This window comes from Chamaea fasciata, unplaced genomic scaffold, assembly GCF_029207755.1.
Source record: "Chamaea fasciata isolate MVZ Bird 193981 ecotype frontalis unplaced genomic scaffold, bChaFas1.0.hap1 SCAF_13, whole genome shotgun sequence".
In the NCBI taxonomy this organism is placed as follows: domain Eukaryota; kingdom Metazoa; phylum Chordata; class Aves; order Passeriformes; family Sylviidae; genus Chamaea; species Chamaea fasciata.
Window position 1 is genome coordinate 19,224,748 of NW_027094098.1, and position 16,892 is coordinate 19,241,639.

At 45.0% G+C, this 16,892-nt stretch overlaps 2 protein-coding genes across 5 annotated transcripts in view; one reads left to right on the top strand and one right to left on the bottom strand.

The window, feature by feature from the left end:
* The first annotated feature begins 21 nt into the window (after positions 1-21).
* Positions 22-4,809, top strand: TRNT1 (tRNA nucleotidyl transferase 1). The gene is made up of 7 exons (XM_066195656.1): positions 22-355; positions 1,061-1,254; positions 1,802-1,940; positions 2,135-2,261; positions 2,439-2,632; positions 2,798-3,048; positions 3,715-4,809. The coding sequence occupies exons 1-7, from the start codon at positions 217-219 to the stop codon at positions 3,961-3,963; spliced, it is 1,293 nt and encodes a 430-aa protein (XP_066051753.1). The 5' UTR covers positions 22-216; the 3' UTR covers positions 3,964-4,809.
* A 3,219-nt stretch (positions 4,810-8,028) lies between these two features.
* Positions 8,029-16,892, bottom strand: part of CRBN (cereblon) — a 47,430-nt gene continuing 38,566 nt past the window's right edge. For all 4 annotated transcript variants that reach the window (XM_066195654.1, XM_066195652.1, XM_066195653.1 and 1 more), the window contains 6 exons: positions 16,830-16,892; positions 16,312-16,396; positions 16,042-16,157; positions 13,493-13,557; positions 12,169-12,300; positions 8,029-10,343 (listed from right to left, as the gene is read on the bottom strand). In XM_066195654.1, the coding sequence (XP_066051751.1) occupies positions 10,157-10,343; positions 12,169-12,300; positions 13,493-13,557; positions 16,042-16,157; positions 16,312-16,396; positions 16,830-16,892 (648 nt within the window). In that variant the 3' untranslated portion in view covers positions 8,029-10,156. The remainder of the gene's footprint in view (positions 10,344-12,168; positions 12,301-13,492; positions 13,558-16,041; positions 16,158-16,311; positions 16,397-16,829) is intronic.

The following is a 16,892-nucleotide window of genomic DNA, read 5'->3' on the forward strand; positions in this document are numbered from 1 at the left end:
CTCGGCCCAAAGGCGGAGCCGCCTCCAGAGCCCGGCCCATTCCCTGGGCGGTGCGAGCTGCCGGAACCCGGCGCCGCTCTGAGCTCATCGCCCGGCGCCGCCGATCCGGGATCTGGGCCCCGGTGGGTGGGTGGGTGAGCGCGGGGCGGCGGGGCCGGGGCGGCGGAGCGGCCGTGGCCCGCGGATGTGGGCTGAGCTCTCGGCCGTGGCCCGCGGATGTGGGCTGAGCTCTCGGCCGTGCCCCGCAGGGCCGGGCTGCGGCTGCTGCGGCGGCTGCACGGCGGGAGCGGCGCCATGAGGCTGCAGGCGCCGCAGTTCCAGGCGCTCTTCACGCCGGGGCTGCGCAGCGTGGCCGGTGAGTGCGGGCAGGGCAGGGCCCCAGAATGGCCCCGAGCGGGAGGGTCGGGTTGGGAGGGACCTTAAATCCCATCCAGTGCCACGGCAGGGACACCTTCCACTGTCGCAGGCTGCTCCAGGCTCCAATGTCCAGCCTGGCCTTGGGCACTGCCAGGGATCCAGGGGCAGCCACGGCTGCCCTGGGAATTCCAGCCCACTCCTGAAGCTCCCCTCCCTCCCTTCCTGCCGTTCCCTCTTGCCCTGTCGCTCCATGCCCTGCATTTTTCTGCTCCCAGAACCCAACGCTCTCGGCCAGTCTCCAGGAACATGTCAGAGCTCGTTTCCCCCTTTGCAGGCCGATTTCAGGATGCTCTGTGGCTCCTGGAGAAATCTGGGTTCGTGGCTCACTGTTCTCTGCCGTAAACAATCTAAATTCTTTTCCCTTGTCAGCCCCTGACTGTTCCAAATGCTGCCCAGCCCAGAGTCCCCAGGACCGACTAGAGACCTGCCAATAGTTAGATTTTCAGCAAAATAAATCACAGTGACAGGGAGCATACCTGTGGGCGCTCACCTGTGCCACGAATTAGTGCATTTTGCTTGAAGCTGTCAGTTATTTGCTGCTTCCTGCATATTTGATATTATTCCTCCCCCTATGATCTTAATTTCGTGAGAAGGCAGGTTGTGCCATGGGTTTATTGCTGACCGGTTTCCCTTCCCTTCCCAGAAATGTTTGAGAAGAAGAACTATGAGCTGAGGATAGCAGGAGGGGCCGTGAGGGATTTGCTGAGCGGGGTGACACCGCAGGACATCGATTTTGCCACCACAGCCACACCAGCAGAGATGAAGGAGATGTTCACGGCAGCTGGGGTTCGGCTCATCAACAACAAAGGGGAAAAACACGGAACCATCACTGCCAGGGTTGGTTTGGCATTTGTTTGGGTCTTTTCTGCCTGTCTGTGGATGTCCAGTAGAAGTTTTGCTCCTTATTTGTTAAAGTGTCACAGCAAGAGTTTAAATGAGACCCTGCTTTAAAGCCTGGAGTGGGTTTTTTTAATTATTCATTGTAGAATTCAAGTAATTATCATATTTTTTATAATTATCATGTTTTATTGCGTGTTACCCATTCATGCTGCTGTGTCATCACCAGAAAAGACAATGTTGGGTGCCCACACATGATCTTAATGTTTCCTGCTCCTGATTTCCCCTCAAGTCCTGTTTCCTCTGCCTTGCTCTCAGTCCGTCTCCTGCAGGAAGATTTCTGCAGGCCATGTGGGAAATAAATAATGCCAAGATCATTTTCAGAAGTTCTGTTTCTCAACTCTGTACGAAAGCACTGCACCAGTTGTGCACGTGCCCACCCACTGTACACAGACACAGGGCTGAAAAAATGAGCAGCTTTTGCATTTCATTTCATTTCATTTCGTGGCTGTGTTGAAGTAACAGTTGATGTCTGTGGGATTTGCAGCTCCATGAACAGAATTTTGAAATTACCACTCTCCGCATAGATGTTGTCACCGATGGACGGCACGCGGAGGTGGAGTTCACCACGGACTGGCACAAGGATGCTGAGAGGAGGGATCTCACTGTCAACTCCATGTTTTTAGGTACATTTCAAAAACAGCTCTGGAGGTGAAGCAGTGAATTTGAGTTTGGACCACTGAGTTCTGTCTCTGTGTGAATCCCTGAGATGACCTGACAGACCAGGTCAAATCACACAGCGTCTCATTTCCAGATGAGAGTGTTTCATTGTGCCAGCCACATTTGTAAGTTCACGTTCTGGTTTTTTCATGTTTTCTAGGTTTGGATGGGACACTTTATGATTTCTTTAATGGCTATGAAGACTTGAAAAACAAAAAAATCAGATTTGTGGGGAAGGCTACTGAGAGAATACAGGAAGATTATTTAAGAATCTTGAGATACTTCAGGTAAGAGCTTTTGCCTTTCCTTGATAAATGAACTGTAAAGAGTTTCAAAAACATGCAAAAAGATGGCAGTGATGTAAAAAGAGTTGTAGCTGTCATATTTCCTTTCCAACCTAAATGATTTTATGATGGTAAGTGGAATAGTTTTCTAATCTAACATCCGGGGCTTTTATTTGGCAGATTTTATGGAAGAATTGCAGAGAAATCCGGAGATCATGAATCTAACACACTGCAAGCGATTAAAGAAAATGCCAAAGGCTTGGCTGGAATATCAGGAGAAAGGATTTGGGTGGAACTGAAAAAGATTCTCCTTGGAAACCATGTCAATCATTTGGTTCAACTCATGTATGAGCTGGATATTGCCCAGTACATAGGTAAAGGGAAATGAAGTTTGATTTCCTGCTCCTGTATCTTCTACAGACAGAATTTTGTGGCAAATTGAGATTAAACTTGGGTTTACACAGAAATTAGATTTTATTTTGATCCTCTGCTAACACTTTTCCTATTAACACTTCTTTGCACTTCTTGTGTGTTTTTAGGGCTGCCACTTGATGGGAATTTAGAGGAGTTTGCCAGAGTCACTAAAAACATCCAGAATTTGTCTCCCAAACCCATGACTGTCCTGACATCCTTGTTCAAATTGAAGGATGATGTCACAAACCTGGACCTGAGGCTGAAAATCTCCAAGGAGGAAAAAAACCTTGGCCTTTTCTTGGTGAAGCACAGGCAGGAGTTAACCAAAGCCCAGGGGCCCGAACCACTGAGACCATACCAGGACTTCCTGATGGATGTGAGTGGAGTTCATTTTTAGACGTTTCTAAAAAGCAAACCTCCTGTATTTTAGCAGTTCTGTGGAATTGTGGCAATTTTAGCCATTGCTCTGGAGCAATTTTTGGACTGATTTAAAAGTCAGTCAGGCTGAAAAATGATGTCACATCCAGTTTCTTGTGACCTTTCCTGGGACTGGCAGTTTGCTGTGCGGTCCTGCTGGAATATAAAACAGCAGCTGGACTTCAGGGAGAATCTGGGGGGTTTTTCTGTGAAATTCAGCTGGATGGAAACCCACTGCAATTCCTGGTGTTCTTCCCAAGGCCCACTGCTCCTTAGGCAGCCTGGGATGTTCTTCCACAGCACAGTGAGGTCATTTCCAGGTGAATTCTGCACTCCAGAGCAGCACCTGATGCTGAGGGCAGGATCTCCCCCAGGAAAGGTGATGGATGAGGATTCCAGCGGTTTCCTGGGATTCGGGGTGTCCCTGAGGATCTCCCAGAGCCTGCAAGGCTCAGTTTTACACCCGTGAGGCAGGAGAGCTCCTCACTCCCGTAGTCCCAGCTTGTCCAAGACCTTGCCTACGCAAAGTACTGGGAACAGCACAATGCTGAGCACACTTGGAGCTGGTTCTGCTGTTTCATACTGAACCCTCTCTCTCTCTTTTTTTCCCCCTTTTTTCTCCTAGTCTAGGGAAGCCAACACCAATTCCAAGATCTTGGAGCTGCTCAAGTACCAAGGAGAGGAGGAGCTGCTGAAAGCAATGCAGGAGTGGGCTGTGCCCTCGTTCCCCGTCAGCGGCCACGACCTCCGCAGGATGGGCGTGTCCTCGGGGAAGGAAATCGGGACGGCCCTGCAGCAGCTCAGGGAGGAGTGGAAAAAGAGTGGCTACCACATGGATAAAGAGGAGCTGCTGAGCTGCCTGAAGAAGTTGTGAAGTGGATAAACGCCAGGGCTGTCTGTGCCCTGATCCCAGTGGAACTGAGCTCCCAGGAAACTGAGCCGCTCACATTCAACATTCTCATTACTAATTATTAACTTCTGCCAGGAGAGGTTTCATTCTGTAATAGTGTAAAACATCGGTTGCCAAATTCCACCTTCTCTCTGCTGGTTTTAGTGATAAATATTTACTGGTTTGTTATGACTTAGGGCATGAGAGGTGACGGCAAGATTTTTCTCCTTCTGACTTTCTATATCCAAGAAAAACCCAGAAAGGTTTTTTGCATCCTCTAGATAAAATCATGGAGGGGTTTTTATGTGCCTGGGAGAATGTCTGGAAATAATGGGCTCTACCTTAACTCTTTTTGTCCTTGAAGCTGGAAATACTCACTCCAGCAGTTCCCAGCAGCCTTGCCATGGAAAACCAGGCTGTTCTCTAGGACTGGTTTTATTTTCCAGAATTCCAGAACCAGTTTTGGGTTAAAAGGATGACTTGGCTGAGTAAGTATCGGGAATTTTCAGTAGTTTTTCAGTCACTTATCACTGAGTAACTAAATCCACAGCAAGTTGGTGAAGGTTTTACATTTTATTATCAACTGCAGGTGTGAGACAAACTATTAATGTTAATTAACATTAACAAGGGGAGCTCCAGCTCCTCGTCTTGGGAATTTGGGCATTTGGAGCAGAGCTATTCCTGGACTTTATCAATGTCTTTCTATCCCTGGTGGGTTTTTGGTGTGCTGTTAAAAAGTCTCTGGGAGCAGCTCTTGCGTGTATAAACCTTGTTGCAGGTTGGAATTCTCCTACAGAACCATGGTAACGAAATAAACTCCTTTGGATTTCATTTTCCTTGGATATCCTTTTGCAGCACTAGATGGCAACACTGGAGCAGTGCTGGGGAAAAAAAAAAATCAGCTTTTTTGGGCTTTGATTTTCCTGGTCCTTGAAATAAATTCTCCTGCAGGTGCCTGGGAATTTGTGGGAGCCAACAAGGGAAGAGGGGAAGTGCTGTTTGTTGTTAAGGCAAATCTCACGGGAACAGGACGGTGCTTTATTTAATGAGGTGATTAAACTGCAGCCTTCCCTGTGTCATTTCTGGAGCTACTGAAATCCTGGGAGAAGTGACAGAATTCAGGGTTGTAGAGTCCTTTAAAGATTTCACCCAAGTGCAGCTTCAGGGCAGGGGCTGTGGAGGTGATAAAATATTAACACTTTTACCCAAATTTGCTGTCAGGGTGCAACTCCCCTTGGAGAGAGGATTTTTAAGGACAAAAGCTTGAAATTTATGATCTTGGCATGGACCAGATGGATATTTTGGACAAAGTTTAGCAGGGAGACCTTCCCATGAGTGCTGAGCTTCAATTCCCAAAATTTCCTTGTCCCACCTTGACAATCAGCAAAACCAGGTGAGTTTTGAAACAAAATGAATTTTATTCTTTGTAAATATTTGCAAGCCACAAGCTCTGTCTGGAAAAGGCAGAGAGAAGGAAGAGTTAAAGCAGAGACTGGGCTACCCCTGGAGCAGTTAAAGGTGACAAAGAGAGAAGATATGAACTGCAACACAGTCAAAATGAGGTTCATTGGGGTGAAAGAGAAGTGAATCTGGGTGAAAACCCCGAAAGGAAAAATGTAACTAACCACCTTCTGACCAAAAAATGAAGAAGTAACAAAACTGCGGGCAATAGGTGTTGCACACGAGGTGTGTGAACACGGTATAAAACAATGTGAATAAAGAATCGGCTTTTCCCGCATGAAGAAAAAGGAGTCTCGGCTGAGTTGTTCCAGCACCCGATGAGCCGAGGGGAGCGCGGGAGGCGCCGGCCGAGCCTGGCCCGGGAAAGGCGGGACCCGGAGACGGAACACACACAGCTGGAACGAGCAGCCCGCAGCGAAAGGAAAATAAAGCGGCGAATACACAAATGCTGCGCCCGCAGCCGGCCCCGGGACGGCACAAACCACACAAAATACAGAGACAAGAACCGGGCGCGGAACGGGAGCCGAGCGGAGAGAGCGCGGGGAGACAAACAAACACAGAAATAAACAGAGAACCAAACACAGAAACACGCTCAGCTCCCGGGAAGGCGCCGCCAGGACGGGGAGGGAACACGAAGCGGAAAAACCATCGCGGGCACTGAGCCGGGCCGGAGGGAGAGCGGAAAAGCCGCGCAGCCGTGCGGGATAGGGAAACACGCTCCGCGTAATCTAAACCCCTGAAAACGCGCGCCGCGGAGGATAAAGACACGCGCCGCGGGAAATGAATTTACGTGAGAGGTTTAAAAGCGGTAAAACCCGGGCGATCTGAGCAGGGAATTCCCTTTGCCAAAAAGCCGCTTTGGAGCCCGAGCCCTGAGGGGACTGAGCACAGCGCCCGGAGACGGAAGTGTGCGCCACCGCAAAATGCTTCCGGCGGGAAACAGTGTCCGCGGGCGGCGCGGGGGTTCCGCTGCCGCTCCCCGGGAAGCCGCGGTGGCGGGCGGGGGCCGCGGTGGCGGGCGATAGCCGTGACGGCTCCGTGCGGGTTTTATCCTGCAGAAAACCCCCGCGGCCCGCTCGGTTCGCAGCTCCGTGCGGGAGGCGCGGGCTCCGCAGGCGGCGGGAGGCCGGAGCGCGTTTCGTGCAGCACGGCTGAGGGCGGCAATGGCGGCGCCTCGCTCCCTCAGGGCTTCCCACAGAGCCGCGGGAGCCGCAACCGCCGTGCGCCTCTTTAGGCCTTTAGTTGTCCTCGGGGTTTGCCCCTCTGTTGCTACATGCGGCGTTTAGAGGGCTTTTGTGTCGCTTTTTGCCCGGCCGGGTTTGTCCCGCGGGTGGTTGGGGCACGGCGGAGTTGAGGATCTCACCCGCAGGGGTTTGTTCTGTTCTTCCCTTTCCCGCAGCAGCTGCAGGATGGCAGCGCCCGGAGTTTTCTCTTTTTCTCTTCCCCCTCCTCTCGTTTTTCCTTTTCCCCCCGCTCCAGTGGGTTCTGGCCACCTCTCTTTATTAAAATAAAATTCTACACATTGTGTTTATATGCCTTCAAAACCTGCTGCTACAGGTTTCTTCAAGTCGGTTTTGTTTTCTGACTGAATTCTAATTTTTTACAGTGTTACGGTTGCCGGAGAGATGGGAAGCGGTAAATGACCTTATTACCTGTCAAGGATTTCAACACAGTCTGATTTCCTTTAACAAGAATGTTGACAAATTTGCCAGATGAAATTACACGAAATACAATCACGAGAGGCTGCTGTTCCGCACTCTGCTAAATTACAAGTTATTTTTTTCAGTAACCCTGCACTTTAAATAAATTCTTACTAAATTTTTCTGTGAAATTTGCAGTTGCCATGGGGTTTTTCCTCATTATAAATTACTTACAAGTTTAATATGCATTATAATTAACATAATGCTGTCACCTTCTGTTAAGCTGAGCAAAGCTAAGTTCTGTGAAGTTAATTTTGTAAATTCCATGTCTGCTAAGTTTCAGGAAGTTCAATGTTTTATTCCAGTTTTATATCGTAAGAAGTTTATATATCTGTATAAAAAACCCACCAATAGGTGCTGCACAAGGTCTGTGAAAACTGCAGAAAATAAATTACGTGAATAAAGAATTAGCTTTCCTCACATGAAGAAAATGGAGTCTCGGCTAATTTATTACAAAATGTGCCATAAATCCTGCGATCCCTCAGTCCTGCCTGTTGGATTAATTAATTCCTGCATGAAGCTACTCATGCAGGGGAAACACAGTAAATTTATTTATTACTCCCTAATCAATGGGGTAAATGCAGTAAATACTCATAAAATCTGGTTTCCTTTCATTAGCTCTTCTAAGCAGTTGCTGTCTACATTTTTCCATACTGATGTTCCAAATTTTCCCTAATTCCCACCAACAGTTTTCTCTTCAGAACAGAGAAAATCATGGAAAATCGGGAAATCTGGAAAATGTGAACCAAAGTAAGGAACCATCCCCAACTCCACACCCTGAGGTGCTGGATGCTCTGATTCCTCCCAGTAAGAACAGAATTCACCCCAGGATTCACCCTGGAATTCCATGGACTCCAAAACAACAAACACCACACAGGTGAAGCACATGGAACAGCATCATCACCAATAAAATTTAATTAGCATTAATTTACTCCTGACTTACCTCACTTACATTAGTTTACATTTGACTCTAGACAGGAAACATCAAAAATACGCTTATTCTGGGTTCAAACGTTGCCATTTTTAACTGAGAATCCCAAAGAACTGAACCTGCAGGAGTTCAGTGACAGCTGAGAAAATCCTTTTGGAATTCCCTTTCCCAGCCCCCAGCGAGTGCAGCCACCTGCCAGCCCCACTGAGGGTGCCAGGGACAGACAGGAGGGGGTTTTGAGGGGAAAAGGAACAAAATAACCCAAATGTAGAGCCCAGGTGTGTGTGGAGGGCTGGGGAAAGCCAGGCCTGGTTCCAGTGGATTCACAAACAGAGCATTCAGAGTCTTTTGAATTTTGATCGTTCAAAACTACTAAAAATTGGATATTTTCCAATTGCAGATACTAAAACTATCCAGAGTTTCTAAGGTGAGTAACATCATTTAAACCTTAAGCACATCTACCTCTTTTTTTTTCTTTTCTTTTTTTTTTTGAGACATTTTTAAGTAATATAAATTAATTTTTCCACACAAGCCAAAAAATACTCTGCATATAAAAGAAAATCTCCAAGCTGTAGGAAAAGGATGCAAAACTTCTGGAAAGCCACACAGCTTTTCCAAGCTTCAAATGAATCATTACCAACACCCCAGAATGTTTTCTGGATGAAGATGAGCCGTCATCACCCTCAGTTTGCTCAGAGCCACATCCCCAATATTGCTTTTCACAGCTCACTGCCAAGTCAGGGCACTGCACAGGGAACTGAGCAGGGAATTAAAGGTGTCTAAAGAAGAACAGAAGCAGCACAGAGGTAGAAAGTTTCAAAGAACTAAACCTGAGTTTGCACAATTAATCTCTACGTACCTGGCACGACAAAGAGTCAGCAGCAATCCACGGTTTGGGGTTTGGATGCGTCCCTGCTGCAGCTGCCTGGAGCCTGGCAGAGAACAGCCAACCAGTGCCTCATGTCCTAAATTTAACTAGTTTTACATCACTGTGAAGAAATTAGGGGGGGAATGATAAAAGCTTCACCAGAAAAACCAGTGTTTGTGTGCACAAGTGTTGGAGAAAATCTCCACTGCCACCACCAAAGTGCATTCTGAGAGGGGAAAAAAGCCAATAAATCAGTGGTAAAAGCTGCCCCGGTGAACACAGAGAAAATAAAAACCAAACCAAAGCAAGAATCTACCAAGGAGCCTCCCCACAGAAAAGCACCGCCTTTATTTCTGGTTTATTTGGAGACTTTTTGCTCTTTGTAAGGTGATCATGTGAAATTGGACTTTATGATCTGAAAGGTAAAACAAAATCATTAAGAGATTTTTCCTTCCCTTTGTCGCAACAAGGACTACTAAAAAATCACCTCGGCGAGGTGTTTTAGAGTCCTTCCCAAGCCCCTGGACACCTCCACCGGTGAATTAACCAGGAATAATTTGGGGAAGTCACTGAAGCACACTGAAGAGAACATGACAATGCTGTTTACCCTCTGGGCCTGACCTGGGCACTTCTTACCAACAGTTTTAGGTTCGAGACTTCTAAAGTCAAGTGGACTAAACAGATGAGACAACTTGTAAGGAACAGACACTTCCCCAAGGGCTCCACCCCGGGAGGCAGCTGCAGTTCCAGCTTTTGCACATTCCAGCACTCAGAAACTCTCAGGCTGCTTCTCTCTTCCGCGGTTATCCAGCAAAAAGCCGAGGAGCAGCACAAGCAGCAAACCTGGAGGACTTCGCGGAGTTAGCAACAGGGATTCTCAGCAAACCACGTGTCAGTGTGTTACGGCAAACACTCCACAGCAGGTGACTGCTATCTACCATCCCAGGAATATTGCATCAATCAGCCTCTGCTCGTTGGGGATTTCAGCTGGATTTTAGTTTCCATCCCCCTTCCTTCACCGCAAAGTGGGAATTACACAAGTCCGGCGTGAAACGCGTCCCCGCGGATCGGAGATTTCCTGCCGTCCCACGGGGACCTTCCTCATTCCTGGTGTCTCCTGGCACCCCCTTCTCCAGGACCAGCCCAGGGGGAGCTGGTTCCCCGGGGCTGCAGGGCTGAGGAGGCCGGGGGGCAGAGCCCTGAGCAGGCCCTGGGCTGTCACAGGCACAGCAGGGGCGAGCGGCCGCGCCCCGAGTCCTCGCCGTCGCCCTCGGGGATGCGCGGCAGCAGCGCCGAGCGCGTCAGGCCCCAGAAGCGCGGCGGGGACAGCTCCTTCCTGGCGGCCGTGAACTTCCAGCCCATGTGGCTGCCGCAGACCCGGCACTGCGCGATGGTCCACGCGTACCTGAGGGCACAGCAGAGTCCTGGTCAGGGGAAAGGGGCTGGGGAATGCTGCAGGGCGTGAAAATCCTGAGATGGGCTGGGTGACAATCCCAAAGTGAATTTGAGTAACAATCCCAAACTGGGTTTGGGTGACAACCCCAAACTGGGTTTGGGTGACAATCCCCAAATTGGGTTTGGTGACAACCCCCAAATTGGGTTTGGGTGACAACCCCGAAGTGAGTTTGGTGACAACCCCCAAATTGGGTTTGGGTGACAATCCCAAAGTGAATTTGAGTAACAATCCCAAAGTGGGTTTGGGTGACAACCCCAAAGTGGGTTTGGGTAATAATCTTCCAACTGATTGTACACGCAAACAATCCCTAAACTGGGTTTGGGTGACAATCCCCAAACTAGATTTGGGTAACAACCCCTAAATTGGGTTTGGGTGACAACCCCCAAACTGGGTTTGGTGACAACCCCCAAATTGGACTTTGATAACAATCCCAAACTGCATTTGAGTACCAATCTCCAGCTCGATTTGCAAAGAATTTTGGGGTTTTTTTTTTCAAATTTTTTAGGATTTTTTTTTTTTTTGAGGGATTACAATCAAAAATCATTTTAATGATTTTGCAGGGCTGAGGAGGCTCAGGGAGCAGCCCTGAGCAGTGCCAATCCCCAAACTTGGTTTGGGTAACAATCCCAAACTGGACTTTGATAACAATCTTAAACTGGACTTGGGTAACAATCCCAAACTGCATTTGGGTACCAATCCCCAGCTGGATTTGCACAGAATCCTCAGGAATCCAGTGCCCAGCTCCCATCTAAAACCCTTCAGAGCTCAAAAAAATAAAGACAAAAACCCCCCAAACATCCCGCCCCCAAAGCCATCTCCTGCCTCTTCAGAGAGAGGGAGCAACCAAAGCTTTTTGTTGTCCCAGGTTCCAGCAGTGAGAACTGCTGAGAGCCCCAAAGAGGGCTCACAAAACTTCTCAGAGTAAATTATTTCATGGGAAGGAAAGTGATTTTTGCCCTGCTCCCCAAATAACAGGCACTGCTGCACTTCCCACAGCAGCAGAGCTTTTCTCTAACACTTTTATGAGGCAGAACATGAATATTTCAAAGCCATCATAAAAGAGCTGAGAAAACACAAAAGGATGAGCAATATTAACTCCAGATATTAAAAGTCTCCAATTTCCTTTAGGGAATGTTAAAATGTGTGACAGAAATGCCAGACATCCTCCAAGTCATTGCTCAGTTCTGTGTGATATTCCAGGAAAACAAAAATCCTGGATGCAAGACCTGTTATTATCAGGCAAACTTTTACATTTAAACACTTAAATCTGTTGCTGCCTCAGAGAGGCAGACTTCTTAATTCTTAATTATTAATTATTAAAATCAAAGATAATCAGATCAGTAAAAATATCAGTGATTTTAAATTTCATGTAACATTTATTCCATTTTTCGGATAGAAAAATGTATTTTAGTTGACTAAATGCATTTCTATATTCTGGTTTTCATGTGCACTAAAGCTGTGTGAAAACAATTCTGGGAACAGTTGTACTTTAAACAAAACTACACACAAAGAAATTTCCAGACAATTTGGTTTAAACAGTTCAAATTCTATGTTTTAAAATCTTAGTATTACCCCATTAAAAAATACCAAATTCTGTAGTATTTTATGTGATTTTTCCATTTTATTCAGTATTTTGAATGTCTAAATTTACCTCTTTATTTTTCACATGAGCGAAATGATGACATGTGCCTAAAAACCTCAATATTTAGTATATATACCTCCCAGAAATGGCCAATTTGGGTAATTTTTTTAATTAAAATGTTGCTGTTCTTACCCAGGGAACCAGCTGTGCTCTGTGGAGGGCCTTCCACTGAGACTCAGGTTGGAGGCTTTATATACAGTGAGGGTTTCATGGATGTATCCATGGGGATTCACATAGGCTGCCATGGGCCCACACAGGGATAAGCTACAACACACAAGGAATTTGATTAGACTGCAAGGAAAAATAAAATAAAAATAAAAATAAAATAAAAATTAATAATAACAATAATAAAAACCAGCCCCAAAAGGTGGCAAATGGAAACAGAGGAAAAACTGCCAGCTAAGTGTAAAATATTACAACAGAACAAAAAAAAAACAAACCACTTTTTGTAGGAGAAAAAAAAAGTACCTTGAATTATTGTATTAAAATCTGAAAGAAAATAGATGCTAATTCAAAATATCATTGCTCAAATTTGCTTAAAATTGCAGGAAAGTACACGACAGACTCACCCTGTGTATTCAACAGTAAGTTCCGAGAAAAGCAAGGGAAATGTAACTTTAAAACTAAGCAAAAATATTCATTTACTGCACCAACTTCTCAGCACCTTCTGTTCAAAGTTCATCATATTGACACAGCAGGAATTGTGGTGGCTGCAATCCATTATTTGATTAGAAGATAAGAAATGGCTTTTAATTACCCCATCAGCTCCTTATCACGCCGATAAAGAAAAACTGTGGGGAGTCTTTGTGAACCAAAACCATCTTTTAACCTTCCCATTGTCAGAGGGGATGGGCTGAGGGGAGTTAATCAAGATTGAGAGCAGTGACAAGGCCGACAGCAGCAGCAATTATTTGGGAAATGTAATCGTTGTTAAACACGGGAGATATTGTACAGGGCAAACAGAGAACGGGGCCAGTTATCAGGAAGAACTTTAAATTCTTCAAAGAAAAAAAGGGATCACAGCATTTCAGGGTTTAAATAGGAACCTGGGAGGTTGTTTATATCCCCTCATTAGTGCATTTTAATTTGCTCTTGTGGCCTGTGGACACAGAAATGAGGTGCTGAGAAGTAAAATTTGGGATATCAAAAGCTTTATTCAGAAACGCCAGGATGAAAAAGTGACACATTCACATTTCAAATTGTTCAGAGCAGGCTGCTGGGGGTGTGGCACAACACCAACTTCAGTTCCAACGTACCTGGAAATGCTGAGATTCCCTAACTTTTTATTAAAAAAAAAAAAAAAGCTCAAATATAAACTCTCTATAAATATTTACTTAAATTTTATTGGAGCTGTGGCACAGCCAGCAGTTTTAAGATTTAAACCCAGCTTAATCTGCTCTGCTGCGCCCGTGTTTGTGACCAAGGAGCTGCCCAAGATGAAGAGTAATAAACTCACCTGAATATTTCATTCTTGGTAGTTATTTCTGTGTCTTGGCATTGCTTACAACACAGAGATGTGCACTGGGAAAGAGAAACAAAGGATAATTTCATTCACTTCCAGATGCTTGTCAGCAGTGGGAAATAATAATAATAATACAAGTCTCTCCCTTTCCAACACAACAAACTTGGGACAAATTGTTTTATTCTTCTGAGCAGCAGTCACTGATGTGGAGTATTTTTTATGTGGGATATTTTTTCTATGCATTTTACTTATTTAAACATTCATTATTATCTAAAAGACAGAACAATTTTCCTATCATCCCCTCACAAAAAGCTCCACGCACAGAGAATTGGATCTGACTCCACAAAGATAATAAATGAGCCAACCTTTTAAGGTCTCTAAAGGCTAATTTGGAAAAAAACAACCTTTGCTCTTCTGCAATACAGCACAGAAAAGGCAGATGAGACAAATGCAATCATTAAGTCTTTCTTAAATTTGAGGGTCCTGTAGATCAATGGATTTAATTTCCTCACAAAAATAGGTAAAACATATTGATCTCTCTCCCGGAGATTATAACACATTAATCCATCTTCTGCAATTTCTACAAAGCAGAACTGAACAATTCATCACTGACACTGCCCAGAGAAGCAGCATTTAAATCAGCCCAGCAGAACACTCCCATTCATTTGCAGGATGGGCATTACTTGTACTTCTTTTTCAGGGTAATGCCTGTGAAATTCCCCCTAACATGTGCCACAGGATTTTGGAACAAAATCCTGCACCCGGGGACAGGAACAGCTCTCTTAAAACCTGGAGTGTGTGTTTCTGAGACCCCTTAGCTGTGACTGCTGCACTCTGCTGTGACACCACACACTCAAATCACTCTTTCCTCTGCTCCCTCCAGAGGTTTTGGTTGGATTTCAGCTGCTCCAGCTCCTTTCCTGGAGGTGCCACTGGTCCTGCCCCCCTCTGCTCACTGGAGATGAGGAAGGACAAGAGCTCCAGCACCCAGATCCTCTTTACTCCCTCCTGAAGCTCCCCTGGCCTCTCTCTCCTGCCAGGGACGTTTCTTTTTAAACCCCTCACTCACAGATGGCAGCCCAATGCTCACACAGCACTGAGAGGCCAATTCATCCCCTATTTGATCCCACGGCTCCACTTCCAAACCTCTCTAATGACTCTAATTAGCACTCCCAAATTGAATTCCCAGTGTTACACCTGCGAGTCAGGAACAGTTCTTAAAATCAGCATTGGTAACAACAGGGAGAACTGCTAAAAGTACAATATCACTCACTGGTATCAGAGACAAAGCAAAAAAGATCAGCTCTCAGGATCAATTTTATTGTTGGAAATGACATCCTGAACAAGCCAGGGCATCCTAAAGAACTCTGGCTAAAACAACTGGATTGTGGATTGGACCAAAAGGCTGCTAAATCAACTGTAAAAAGCCCTAATGCACTTAAACACATTCACAGACCAAAATGTCACATGATGATGAGGAAAACACCTTTTGGGTACAGGCTAAAAAGCAACTTTAACTTGAATTTATGAGGGTAATTTTAAGTTTTCTTGTCTCTTTGGGATTTATGAAAAATATATAACTACTGAACATGAACAGTTCTCAGCAGCACTTGAGTATCAGTGTGTTTTCAGAGTTTCAACTCAGAAAAGACAAGTGAAATTTAGTCTGATAACAGCCTCAGGCAAAAACCTGCCCATTCTGTCTCGGAATTTGGAAGAGATGTTTTCTGTCTCCTTTCTTTAAATTTCTGTTGCACGAGCTTTGGGAAGAGGATCACTATTAAAATTTTCCCCAGAAACAGGCAAGGATTTAATGACAGTACTTTTTAGGCAAAGAGGCAAATTCCCACTGCTCCGTATCCATTAGACAAACACAGTACTGTTATTTAGAAAATATAAATTATTACAAAGAACTGTACTACACAAAAATAGAGCATCACAAGGCCATGGCAATGGAAAGAAAGGAAGGGAAACATTTTTTTTTAACATCTTAACAAGGAACTGCCCATGAAATAAATGTGTCTTTCACAAAAAAGTCTGTTTAATCCAATCTTTAGATTTGCGCTCAATACTAGGAAGATTTTGTGCCACAAAATCCACAAGTTTCCACGGCAAAATGATACTTGATCGTGGTATCAGTGTGGGGCTGTGATGGTGGTTGAGAACACTGGACTGCTAGCACCACCTCTTGGCTAAAAAAGTGCCACTCTGACATACTTCTAACAAAACCAAAAATTATACTGTATTATATTATATTACTATATTAGAATATATAATCTTATATTAGAATATATATAATAATAATAATGTATTATTATTATATATTACAATTATATATTATAACATATTTCTTGCTGGCTGCCAAACATAATCCACCACTGAGGCATCATTTTCCTTCTGAGCAAACTTTTGAAGAACTAACGGAACACCCAAATTCATCCTCTGGAAGGATCAGCTGGAAACCCCTTAACTTCTGGAAGGGATTGTGACAGTCACTCGTGTTTTTTTGGCAATTTGATGGCAGATGAAGAAGCACTACTCACTCTGTTCATGATGTCCAACTCACAGCGCAGCCTCTGCACAGCGCTGCCTATTTTGAGCAACTGGATACGTAAAGCATCATCGATGGGCAGGCAGGCAGCAACTCTGTAAGAAAAATCTAGAAATGAGAAAAAAGCAGCAGGCCTGTTAGAATTAACAGAGAAAAGAAATCCAGCTGTTGTTGCTTATCACAGGTAATTATCTAAGCTGTGGTCTCATAAGAAATTTTAAAAAAATAAAATTTTAAAATGTGGGTTCCTAAAAGCTCGTACCTATTGGGTTTGAGGGAAGAGATTCATCTTTGAGGTTTTCATCCCACTCGTGGAGCTGCCTCTTGACTCTTTCCATCAAGGTTTCCTTTTGTTAGAAGAAAAGCCTAATTTAAATACACAGGTATTGCTGTTTTCTTCTTAGGGAAAAAAAACAAAACAAAACAAAACAAAAGGGAAGCAAAATGTAGAGTAAGCTCTTTTCCCTAAGGGGACAGTAGCTTTTAATTAAAGAATAATTAAAGAATCACTTTGTACCTACATAATTGAACTGGCTTTGCTCTGAGACAACACAGAAGGAACCAGAATGTCTGCTATCCCTCCCAGACATTTGCTCTAGGAAGGAGGGAACAACCACAGAGGGGGGAAGCCCTTCCTGATCTTTTCACACTACTCTAAATAGAAAATGCTTTAAAATGGAAATCATGAGCCAACAAAATTAAAGCTTTTCTACTATCTCATACTTAGATATTACAGCTCTAAAGCTCACTGCAGGTTATTTGATTGAAGGGTGAACTTACAGCATCATAAAGAGAGTAGAGCCAGGGGGGCCAAGATGTCAAACTTGCACAGTGGAACTTCCT

Excerpts from the sequence above, each read along its gene's own strand:
- TRNT1 (XM_066195656.1), top strand. The coding sequence starts at position 217 with ATGTGGGCTGAGCTCTCGGCCGTGCCCCGCAGGGCCGGGCTGCGGCTG. Across the intron at positions 1,255-1,801 it reads ACGGAACCATCACTGCCAGG|CTCCATGAACAGAATTTTGA; the intron begins GTTGGTTTGGCA and ends TGGGATTTGCAG. Across the intron at positions 3,049-3,714 it reads ACCAGGACTTCCTGATGGAT|TCTAGGGAAGCCAACACCAA; the intron begins GTGAGTGGAGTT and ends TTTTTCTCCTAG.